At 39.5% G+C, this 12,827-nt stretch overlaps 1 protein-coding gene across 11 annotated transcripts in view; it reads right to left on the reverse strand.

Annotated features, from left to right (window-relative positions):
* TMCC1 (transmembrane and coiled-coil domain family 1) overlaps positions 1-12,827 on the reverse strand; it is a 243,445-nt gene that overhangs the window by 179,930 nt on the left and 50,688 nt on the right. For 3 of the 11 annotated variants that reach the window (XM_063704165.1, XM_063704166.1, XM_063704164.1), the window contains one exon: positions 8,361-8,523. The exons of 2 other annotated variants lie outside the window; for them this stretch is intronic. In XM_063704165.1, coding sequence (XP_063560235.1) covers positions 8,361-8,523 — 163 coding nt within the window. Of the gene's footprint in view, positions 1-2,261; positions 2,315-8,360; positions 8,524-12,827 lie in introns of those variants that run through there. 6 more of the 11 variants (XM_055381565.2, XM_055381556.2, XM_055381557.2 and 3 more) reach the window with 3 other exon arrangements.

Consider the following 12,827-nt stretch of genomic DNA (forward strand, 5'->3'; position numbering starts at 1 on the left):
ATATCAACTCATCTCTTCTTGCACTGGGCTATTTAGATCCTGAGAAGATGGGAGGGTGTGAAAGCAGCAGAACAGTACTGAAAAAGTAGTTTACTTTTTCCTCTATTTGCACATTATTAGCTAATACAACTGATTTTTGTTGTTGTTGTTAGAAGTAAAATGTATAAAATATGTTTATCCCATGAGATTAAAAGACAGCAAGAATAAAGGAATGATGTCAAGGTTAGCTGAGGATCATTCTACTTGTCTCATATGCAAAGGTACTAGGAATTTATTACTCAGCAAATCTACTTATTTGGGCACTATTATAAACTAATCAACTGGCCATCTGGTTGCTGCCTATTTAAAAAATAGAGAATGTGGTACATTTTGAATGTCAGTAAATTCATTTGAGATTTCACAAGCATTTGTAAAACAATTTATTTTTGTTTTTGTTTTTTTGAGACGGAGTCTTGCTCTTTCACCCAGGCTGGAGCGCAGTGGCACAATCTCGGCTCACTGCAGCCTCTGCCTCCTGGGTTCAGGCAATTCTCCTGCCTCAGCCTCCAGAGTAGCTGGGATTACAGGCACGTGCCACCATGCACAGCTAATTTTTGTATTTTTAGAGAGATACAGTTTCACCATGTTGGCCAGGCTGGTCTCAAATTCCTGACCTCAAGTGATCCAACCGCCTCAGCCTCCCGAAGTGCTGAGATTACAGGTGTGAGCCACTGCACCCGGCCAAATCATTTATTTTCAAATAATTCAAAATGATGATTGATTACAAGGAAATGTTAGCATTTCCTGGGAAAAGCTGGGAGTAAGGTGTTAATTTCCATGCCAAGACTATCTTCGCAGCTACAAAGAATAAGCAACAAAACAGTAATAAATTATCGGATTTTCAAAGGCAAAACTTACCTTAATCATACCAGCACATAGCCTCACTTAGCATGCAGCCCTAAAGAAACCTAAATTGAGCTTTAAACATCAAGTTTTAAGGTAATAATTTTGAAAAACAATCTACTGTACTGATTATAAAACGTAATATGGTACTTACACTTGTAGCTATCATCTGCATAATAGCAGCACTAAGAAACTAGTTAAGGTTTTGAAGGCTACTAAAATTTTCTGTAGGCCAATAGAAAATCTTTAAGGCCACCAAAGTCAAATGCTGTGGCAAAAATACCAACAATAGTGATGTTGCAATAATTAACTCTATAAAATTGCTGACAGTAAGAATGCAAGCACAAAAGAAATTCAATAATCTCAAAGTTGTACAGGGACACCCTTCTTTTCTTCTGTATGTCTTACAGAGGCTCAAATGAATATGAACAACTGTTGCTCAGTTTATAAAATTCCCCAATTAACTATTTATTTATTTAGAGACAGGGTCTCCCCCTGCCACCCAGGCTGGAGTGCAGTGGCACAATCTCAGCTCACTGCAACCTCTGCCTTCTGGGTTCAAGCAATTCTCCTACCTCTGCCTCTCAAGTAGCTGGGATTACAGGCGCCCACCACCACACCTGGCTAATTTTTGTATTTTTAGTAAAAACATGGGGTTTCGCCATGTTGACCAGGCTGGTCTCGAACTCCTGACCTCAAGTGATCCACCCTCCTCAGCCTCCCAAAGTGCTGGGATTATAGGCATGAGTCACCGCGCCCCACCCAACTAATTAATTTTAGATCCCTGGTTTAACACAAACGAGTTTAACTGCATAAGCCTATCAAATGCTTTTTGGTAAGAAGGAAATGCTGGCTACTCTTTTATTCACTCAGCTTCTCTGAAGAGTAAAGTTATTATAAGTAAACCAGAGGGAGAAAGAGAAAAAGGAGCAAAAGGACACAGGAAAAAGGGGAGAGGTCGAAGGAGTGAAAGGGGAGAGGTAGAAGGAGCAAAAGGTGAGGAAGGGGGACAAAAAACGCAGCCACCTACCAGCCAGGCATTTCAAATAATTTGGTAAGTTCTCAGAATTTTCAACAATTAACTTTTCTAGCACAATTTTACTGAAGACCTAATATGCCATTAGCTCACACCCAGAAAACAAGTTGTTCTAAATTAGTATCAGAAATAAGTGAAAAAATTATGTTTTTAAAATCTATCAACCATTTAGGAGGGTATTCCACAAAATCACAGCAAATTATATACAAATTGCTTTGTCTTTTTTTCCCTTAAGTTTTTCTTTCCAATTTTTTAGTTTTTTGATAAATATGGTGACGAAAGCTTTTTGGTTTGGACATGAACCAAGTTAAATTTCACTGACTACAAAGAGTTGGATACTTGCCTTCATCACTCTTCCTTAAGCATTTCTAAGGTGTACAATCCTTTTAGGAAAAGCTGAAAAGCAAACATTAAAAATTACAAGGTGAGAAACTTAGATGGGGAAACTTACCTTTTACAGATACGCAGAAAACGACTGAAAGTATATCCAACAAAATGTTAATAGCCCTCATCTCTCACTGGTAGAAGTAGGGTTTGTTTTTTTCTAGTACTTTTCAGTATTTTCTAATTTTTTAAAGTATAATCAAGAATAATTATAATCAAGAAAGAAAGTATTCTGGAAAAAATATTAGCACTTGAAAAAGATAAAGTAGCAAATATTTTAAGAAGCAATAAATATTTTAACATTATCATACTGAATAAGGAATGGATATTCCATTAATTCTAATCTTAAAGTAACATGAAATATAAAACAGGTACATGAAAACACCACAATTTTATAAGTAAAATTTTTTTTCAAGTAGTTTCCTAATCTGTATCTGCCATTCTCTATTCAAAGGCAATTCTAAAAATCCTATCTTAGGCCAGGCATGATGGCTCATGCCGGTAATCCCAGCACTCCGAGGCAGGAAGATCATCTGAGCCCAGGAATTTGAGATCAGCCTGGGCAACAGTGACACTCCATCTCTAAAACAATTTTTAAAGATTAGCCAGGCATGGTAGTGCACACCTGTAGTCCCAGCTACTTGGGAGATTGAGGCAAGAGGATGTCTTGAGCCCCGGAGCTGGAGATTACAGTGAGCTATGGTTGCACCACTGCCCTCTAGCCTGGGAGCAAAAGCGAGACCCTGTCTCAATTTTAAAACAACAACAAGAAGAACAAAACATATCTTGGCAATGTGGAGTGACTCACACCTGTAATCCCAGCACTTTGGGAGGCCAAGGCAAGAAGGCTCATTTGAGGCCAAGAGTTCTAAGACCAGCTTGGGCAACACAGCAAGACCCCATGTCTCTACCAAAAAAAAATGTTTTTATTATTTCTATTTATTTTTTGGCTAATCTTCAGTATTCATTAAATTTTTTAAAATTACAAACCACAGCCACCATGTACAACTGAGAATTGGAAGCACCAAAATTAAATTTTTCCTGGAAAACTTGCTTCTGACGGGTATTACCAGAGAAGCAACTTAATTAGACAAGTATTTTTGAGACATCTGCCATGTACCTAGCATTATACAGACCAAATAAAGCATATGACCCTGCCCTCGACGAATTAATCTAGGACAGAAAATAAGATGTCCATACATGAAACATACAGAAAACAGCACAAAACTACACAAGTGGTGAAGTGTGTAAGAAAGACTGCAATTACCATTAAAAGTCAGGAAGATCAGTTAGAATTGGATTTGTTTGGGAAAGCCTGATGAAAAAAGCAGCAGCTTTTACTGAGCTCTGAAGGATGAGACGATGGATAAATAAGCAGAAAGATGTGGGCCAATACCTTCGGCCAGCAGGCAGTAAACACAGTATGTTTGGGCATACTGTAAAGAGGTCAGATGGACCATACTGGTGGATACACATTTCTGAATAGGGGAAATAAGATTAAATGGGTAAGGCTGGGAAGTTAAAGAGGGCTTCAAATGTTAGGTAATTATTGAGTATTTACATTAAATTGCATTAAACTGCACTTAGGCGAATATTATCTCTAATCCTCACAACAACCCACAAGACAAGGGGGTTGTTGAAACCAACCAATTTACAGTTGAAAAACCTAAGGCCAAAACAGGTCTACTGACTAAAATTTTGACTTGATATAACAGAAAATAAAGAGCCACTACAGGATTTCCAGGATATAAGACATGTTTTAGGCCTAACGATCATGTAAGATGCATGACAGGAGGGAAAGATGATAATCAGAGAAATTAGGTAAGGAACTTATAATTTAGAAAAAGATGACAAGGAAGAGCTGAGCCCATTGGTATGGCTGGGAATGGAATAAAAAAGTTAATGGAAAGGAATGAGCGCACAAAGTACTGAAGAGTCAACAGGAATTCCTCATACCATTGTGACAGATGCTAAAAAAGCATCTGATAAAATGAGTATTTATAGTTCTCAGCTGGAAATGTATTAAGAGTACAATCATCCAATTCATCCTCCTGCATCTTATTTCAACAATTAAATGTCATCCATACTTCATTTAGCCCCAAAGAAATTGATTGCCTTTTAGCAAATCCTATGGGCTCCCTCTAGACGGTTGTGAGAGCTATTTCCTTGCATCCAGCCTTGGTAAGATGTCTCTTATTCCTTTAGACCTGCTTAAATATTTCTCTACTCTCTCACCACCCTGGCCGAAGATGTTACAACTATGAAACTTCAGTTTTCCTTTCTTTTGCACCTCATTTATGCCACAATAAAATGGAAACGTTCTAACTACCCAAGAAAGCTTCTCCCTCTTTCCTTTGATCCTCTTGAAATCCTTTTTCCTAAGGTCCTTAGTGAAGATCTTATTATGACCACTGTTTCCTATTCATGGCTGTGTTTTCATGCTGTGAATAAGTTTTTCTTTTCCAAACATAAAAAAAAAAATTCAGTCACGGTTTCTCTCACTGTTTCATATATATATATATATATTTTAATGACAGGCTTTTTCCATCTGTTAGCATATGTTTAGTTTTTCCTAATTATCTAGCTGAACCAGCCCCACCTAGCAACTCATCACCAAGGAGACAGACACTCTCTGTTTTAGAATCCAGAAAGAGAGATATATCAAACAACATTTAATTATTAAAGCAATAATAACGTGTGATGAGGTTTCTATAAAGAACAAAAATACATAATCAAGAGCATATACTTGGGAGTCACAGGGTTCCAAGGTTCTCGTACTGTCCAAGAGTGTAAAAGCGGCAAGCAATCTGCAATATGTTTTTAAAAAGTGTATTTATTTAAAAAATCCAAAGTGCAGAACCATGTATATATCATGCTACTACTTTTAAAGGAGTGAGTACATACTGCATATGCACAGACTATTTCATTCTGGAATGGTGGACAGGTAACTGGTAACTAATGTTACTCCAGAGGGAAAACAAACACACTAAATAGAAAGGAGAAAGAATTAAAATACTCAAATCCAAAAAAGAAGAGAGAACAAGATTACAGAACAAATAAAACATATTTAAGCAGCAAAATATAAGATGTCAAATGTAAATTCAAATAACTCAGTAATTACATTAAATGTAATTGGACCAGATGACAAAAATCAATTTTTTTAAAAAAAATTAATCAAGAATCACACTTAAAATTACAGAAAATAGTTCAAAGTATGGGAAAAAGTCATACTAACAAACTGAAACACAGCTGCTCTAGCTGTATTAATTGTATTCAAAGTAGACTTCAATGCACAAAAGCCATTAATACCTATAAAGGTATAATTTATCAGGAAGATGCAACGATTTTAAATTTGTATGCATGTAATAACATAGCCTCCAAATATATAAAGCAAAACAGCAGAATTATAGAGAAGTGGCAGAAAAAATCCATAATCATAATAAATTTTGTATTCTTCTCAGTAGGTGATAGAACAAACGACTCAAATAAAGGGAGAGGGTAGAAATATAGATTTGAATAGCATGAACAAACTGGACCTAAATAAGACATTAATATGACACAGCATCCAATAATTGCAAAATATACTCTTTCAGGCAGAAAGAGATCATTTACAAAAATTGACCATATGTTGAACCCTAAGGCAAGTCTCACGAATTAAAAAAAAACTGAAATATGTTCTCTGACCACAATGTGGATTCCTGAGGTTCAAAAAGAGCTGGGAGGAAATCACTTTTTCCTTTTTTGTTTACTGCTATCCCAGCCTCCAGGCAATACAACATTTATGGAGCAACAGCAACAGCTAAGGCTAGACAGGCACCTAAAAGCCTTGTCTCTGACCAAAGGAAACAGTCCCAAGAACATGGAAGAATCCCAGTGCAGATAGGAAGATTAAACCAAAAATTCTAACAAACTGCTGAAGACTGAATGTAGGTTAGAATCAGAGTGTGAAGTCCTCGAGGGCTGCAATCATAGGAGAGTTCCCATCCTCTTGTGGGCTTTTCCTCCAGGAACCTCAAAAGTCTCTCTAATGCAGGGGGAAGCAGAGAGGAAGTAGAGAAAGCTCCTCCATCTCCACCCCCGTGGAGCTAATGAGGGAAGAGCAAGCCACAATACCAAACCAGCCTATTTCCCTTATCTCCCTGTGGAACAAAAGGCTTAATCAGCAAGGAGCAATTTCTGGTGGAATCCCACTACAGCTGGAGGAAGGAAAGGAAGCGGACACCCAATTTTCACCCTTATCCATCTTCACTGTTTCTCTAAAACAGCAATAGCCTTAATGCAGGCGGAAAGAGCTGAAAAAAACCTTAGCTTGAGGATACTATTGAATCCCCATAGCAGTTGGGAAAAAGAAGGGAATAGTCTTGTGAAGGCCACACCCCCAAGACCCAGGTTCTACTATCTGCATAAATCTGAGGCTTAACCAGAACATCACAGAACTCCCCTCACCCTCCACTAACTGACAGGCTTTGAGTAAAAACAATGGAATACACCTGAGAAAGCTGCAAGACTCAGACTCTCACGGAGAAACAGCACAAAGGGAAAACCCAAAGCCAAGCAGGAAGACAAGAACAAGGTATTACTGGGAAAATTTGAAGCCTCTAGTTCCCATGGCAACAACAAATGTCAACTCCAGTAACCATAGCAATAATAAACATCAAACACAGCCCAATGCCTGAACAGATTAACACAAATCTCCACCCTAAAGGACTTGCAGGAAACTAGCAGTCTTCAGTAAGCATATCAAGTATATACCTCAGTATCTCCTGTCATATACAGCACATTCAGCTTTAAACAAAAATTATGAAGCATGGCAAAGGCAGTAATAAAAACACAGCTCAAAGGGACAAAGCAATTATCAGAGCCAGACCCACGTATGACATAAATTTTGGAACTACAAGACAGTAAATTAGAACGTGATTAATACAGTAAAAACTCTAATGAAAGAGGTAGACAATGTATGAGATCAGACAGGTAATTTCAGAGAGAAATGAAAATTATAAAAAATCAAGTGGAAACCAAATTAGAAATAAAGACATAGTAATGACAAATGCCTTTGAGAGGCTTATCAAGTAGACTTGAAACAGCTGAAAAAAGAATCAGTAAACTTGAAAATAGGCTAGTAGAAACTACCCAAACTGAAATATAAAGAGAAAAGAGATTTTCCCACCTGGAGAACATACAACAGCTGTGGCAGAAGTCCAGAAGAAGAGACAACAGAGAAGAAACATTTGAATGGCCAAGAACTTACCGAAATTAGTGATAAGACACTAAACTACAGAGTAACAATAAGAAACTCTGAAAACAGGCTGGGCGTGGTGCCTCATGCCTATAATCCCAGCACTTTGGAAGGCTGAGGCGGGAGGATGGCTTGAGCCCAGGAGACCAGCCTGGGCAGCATAGGGAGACCTCATCCCTAAAAACAAACTAAAAAATCAGCCGGGAATGATGGCACATGCCTGTGGTCCCAGCTACTTGAGAAGCTTGGGCCCTGGGAGGACTGCTTGGGCCCTGGAGGTCGAGGCTGCAAAGAGCCGTGAGCGTGCCACTGCATTCCAGCCTGGATGACAGGGCAAGACCCTGTCTCAAAAAATAAAAGAAAAAGAAAAAAAGAAAAAGAAACTGAAAATGCCAAACAATACCAAAAAAGGGGGCTGGGCACGGTGGCTCATGTCTGTAATCCAACACTATGGGAGGCCGAGACGGGCAGATCACAAAGTCAGGAGTTTGAGACCAGCCTGACCAACAGGGTGAAACCCCGTCTCTACTAAAAATACAAAAATTAGCCAGGCGTGGTGGTGCGTGCCTGTAATCCCAGCTACTCAGGAGGCTGAGGCAGGAGAATCACTTGAACCTGGGAGGCGGAGGTTGCAGTGAGCCGAGATCGCGCCAATGCACTCTAGCCTGGGCGACAGAGCAAGACTCTGTCTCAAAAAAAAAAAAGGATATCTAGGCATATCATATTCAAACTGCTGAAAGCCAAAGGCTCTTGAAGGCAGTCAAAGAGGGGAAAATATGTTACATACAGAGGAATAAAGATATAAGATTACAATAAACTTACCATCAGAAACTTCGTAAGACAGTGGAGTGACAACTTTAAAGTGCTGAAAAGAAAACTGCCCATCCAGTATTCTACATCCAGTGAAAATATCCTTCATACGTACAAAATAAAGGCTTTCCTCCAGACACGCAAAAATAGAGAATTCACTGCCAGGAGACCCATCCTATAAGAAATATTAACAGAAGTCCTTCAGGTAGAAAAATATATAAAAGTGAGAAGCTTGAATCTACAAAATGAAGAATAAATGAAGGTAAAGTATAATTTTTTAATTTTTCATTGCTCTAAAAGATAATTGCTTAAAGCAGTAACAATGTATTGGATAAGTACCACACAGGTAAAAGTAAAACGCTTAACAACAACGGCAAAAGGGAAAAGAGGGAAGAACTGGGAACACGCTATAACCATACTTTAACTAAATGCGAAGTGGCAAAACACCTGAAAAACTCAGGTTATTTTAAAATGTATAATGTAAACAAAAAAGCAACCACTAAAAACCTTTTTAAAGAAATCTAAGTGATAAGTCAATAAAGTAAAATGGAATTAAAAAAAAAAATCACACCAAAGAAGGCAGTAGGAAAAATACCACACAGGCGCATGCCTATAGTCCCAGCTACTCAGGAGGCTGAGGCAGCAGAATTATTTCAGTTCAGAAGTTTAAGACCAGCCTAGGCAACATGGCAAGACCTCTTCTCTACAAAAAATAGAAAAATTAGCTAGGCATGGTGGCACACACCTATAGTCCCAGCTACTCAAGAGGTAGAGTAGCTGGGCTTGAGCCCAAGAGTTGGTGAGACCAGCCTGGGCAACATAGTGAGACCCCATATCTACAAAAAATTTAAAAATTCACCAGGCATGGTGGTGTGCACCTGTAGTACCAGCTACTGGGAAGACCAAGGTGAGAGAATCACTTGAGCCCAGGAGGTCCAGGCTACAGTGAACCATAATTATGCCACTGTACTCCAGCCTGGGTGAGAGAGAGACCTTGTCTCAAAAAATAAAAAAAGAAACAAACAGCAAATGCAACAAATAGAGAAGAGCTAGCAAGATGGTAGGTTTTCATCTAATTATACTAATAATCACTTTAAATGTAAATAGTCTTACCAGTTAAAAAACAGATTGTCAGACTGGGGGAGAAAAAAAAAAAGCAAGACCAGGCCGGGTGTAATGGCTCACACCTGTAATCCCAGCACTTTGGGAGGCTGAGGCAGAAGGATCGCTTGAGCCCAGGAGCCCAAGACTACCCTGGGCAACATGGTGAAACCCTTTCTCTACAAAAATACAAAATATAGCTGGGCATGGTGGCATGTGCCTGTAAGTCCAGCTGCTTAGGACATTGAGGTGGGAGGATTGATTGAACCCAGGAGGTCAAGGCTGCAATGAGCCATGATCATGCTACTGTACTCCAACCAGGGTGACAGAGTGAGAACCTGTCTCAAAAAAAAAAAAAAAAAAAAAGAAGCAAGATCAAGCTATATTCGGTCCACAAGAAGCCTGCTAAGCAAAGATTTAAAGAGGAAAAAAATAAAACAATGGAGAAAAATATACCATACAAACACTAATTAATCAAAAGAAAGCTAGTGTAGCCAAATGAATTGCAGACAAAGTAGATTTCAGAACAAGAAAGATTGTCAAGGATAAAGAGGAGTGATCTGGTTTGGCTCTGTGTCCCTACCCAAATCTCATCTTGAATTGTAATCCACTCATGTCAAGGGAGGGACTTGGTGGGAGGCGACTGGATCATGGGGGTGGTTTCCCCCTGTTCTTGTGATAATGAGTTCTCATGAAATCTGATTGTTTAAAAGTATGTGACAGTTCCCCACTCCACTCCTGCTGCCATGTAAGACATGCCTTTCTTCCCCTTCACCTTCTGCGATGATTTTAAGTTTCCTGAGGCCTTCCCAGCCATGTGGGGCTGAGAGTCAAATTAAACCTCTTTTCTTTATAAACTACCCAGTCTCAGGTAGTTTTTTATAGCAGTGTGAAAATGGACTAACCCAGAAAATTGGTACCAGGAATGGGGTACTATAGATATCAGAAAATGTGGAGTGACTTTGGAACTGGGTAACAGACAGAGGCTGGAAAAGTTTGGAGGGCTCAGAAGAAGGCAGGAAGATGTGGGAAAGTTTGGAACTTCCTAGAGACTTGTTGGAAGATTTTTACCAAAGTGCTGATTGTGATATGGACAATGAATCCAGGCTGAAGTGGGCCAAGATGGAGATGAGAAACTTATTGTGAGCTGGAGCAAAGGTCACTCTTGCTATGCCTTAGCAAAGAGACTGGTGGCATTTTGCCCCTGCCCTAGAGATCTGTGGAACTTTGAACTTGAAAGGCATGATTTAGAGTATGTGGCAGAAGAAATTTCTAAGCAGCAAAGCATTCAAGATGTGGCCTGGCTTTTTCTGAAAGCGTACTGTCAGCCGGGCACAGTGGCTCATGCCTGTAATCCCGGCACTTTGGGAGGCCAAGGCAGGTGGATCACCTGACGTCAGAAGTTCAAGACCAATCTGGCCAACATGGTGAAACTCCGTTTCCACTACAAATACAAAAATTGGCTGGGCATGGTGGCATACACCTGTAGTCCCAGCTTGGGAGGCTGAGGCAGGAGAATCACTTGAACTGGGAGGCAGAGGTTGCAGTGAGCCAAGATCGTGTCATTGCACTCCAGCCTGGGCAACAGAGTGAGACTCCCTCTCAATATAATAATAATAATAATGAAAACGTTCATTATATGTCATATGTGTTCACAAAGAGATAGTCTGAAATTGGAACTTATGTTTAAAAGGGAAGCGGAGCATAAAAGTTTGGAAAATTTGCAGCCTTACCACGTAGTAGAAAAGAAAAACCCATTTTCTGGGGGAGAAATTCAAGCTGCTGTTCTTGTGATAGTGAGTTCTCACAAGATCTGATGGTTTTACAGTGTGTGGCAGTTCTGCCCCCACTCCTGCCACCATGTAAGACGTGACTTACTTTCCCTTCTGCCATGATTATAAGTTTCCTGAGGCCTCCCCAGCCATGCGGCACTGTGAGTCAATTAAACCTCTTTTCTTTATAGATTACCCAGTCTCAGGTAGTTCTTTATAGCAGTGTGAAAACAAACTAATACAAGGGGTATTATGATAATAGGGTCAGTTCCTAAGAAGACACAACAATTCTAAATGTGTATGTACCTTAAAACAAAGCTTCAAAATACATGAGGCAAAACTGATAGATATGACAGAAAATAAAGACAAATCTACAATTATAGTAGACTTTTATTAACAGTTAACCCTTAGTAATTGATAAACCAAGTAAGCAAATTGGCCAGGCATAGTGGCTCACCATGGTACTCTCAGCACTTTAGGAGGCTGGGGTGGGCAGATCACTTGAGGCTAGGAGTTCAAGACCAGCCTGGCCTACATGGCAAAACCCTGTTTCTACCAAAACTACCAAAATTAGCTGGGCTTGGTGGCATGCACCTGTAGTCCCAGCTACTCAGGAGACTGAGGCACGGGAATCACTGCAACTTGGGAGGTAGAAGTTGCAGTGAGCAGAGATTGTGCCACTGTATTCCAGCCTGGGTGATACAGCGAGACTTTGTCTAAAAAAAAAACAAAACACACACACACACACACACACACACACACACACGTAAGCAGATAGATGTGACCTCAACAGTTCAGTACTATCACCTAATTTGACCTGAGTGACATTTGTAGGGCACTCCACTGAACAACAGCTGAATATACATTCTTTTCAAGTACACATAGGACATTCACAAAGATATACCATATTCTGTGCCATAAAAGAAACCTTCAAGATAAATAAAAATAATACAAAGTACATTCTCAGACCATAATAGAATAAAACTAAAATCAATAACAAAATATATTAGGAAAGTGCCTCCAAATATGTGGATATTAAACAATACACTTCTAAATAAGCCATGATTAAAAGATGAAGTCATAAGGAAATTTTAAAAATATTTGCAAGTATAGCAGGAAACAGAAAGGAAGTTTATCTACCTTAAAAATACTTGCAAAGTAAACAAAAATACAACATTATCAAAATTTATGAAATGCAGCTAAAACAGTACTTAGAGGAAAATGTATAGTCTTAATTACATCTTATAAAAGAAGACCTAAAACCAACGACCTAGGCTTCTACCTTGGCACAGTAAAAAAAGAACAAATTAAAACTAAAACAGAAGGAGGCCAGGCGTGGTGGCTCACGCCTATAATCCCAGCACTTTGGGAGGCTGAGGTGGGCAGATCACGAGGTCGGGAGATCGAGACCATCCCAGCTAACACAGTGAAACCCCATTTGTACTGAAAATACAAAAAAATTAGCCAGGCGTGGTGGCAGGCGCCTGTAGTCCCAGCTACTCAGGAGGCTGAGGCAGGAGAATGCCATGAACCTGGGAGGCGGAGCTTGCAGTGAGCCGAGATCGCACCACTGCACTCCAGCCTAGGAGACACAGCAAGACACCGT

Source organism: Gorilla gorilla, chromosome 2 (genome assembly GCF_029281585.2).
Source record: "Gorilla gorilla gorilla isolate KB3781 chromosome 2, NHGRI_mGorGor1-v2.1_pri, whole genome shotgun sequence".
Classification (NCBI taxonomy): Eukaryota; Metazoa; Chordata; class Mammalia; order Primates; family Hominidae; genus Gorilla; species Gorilla gorilla.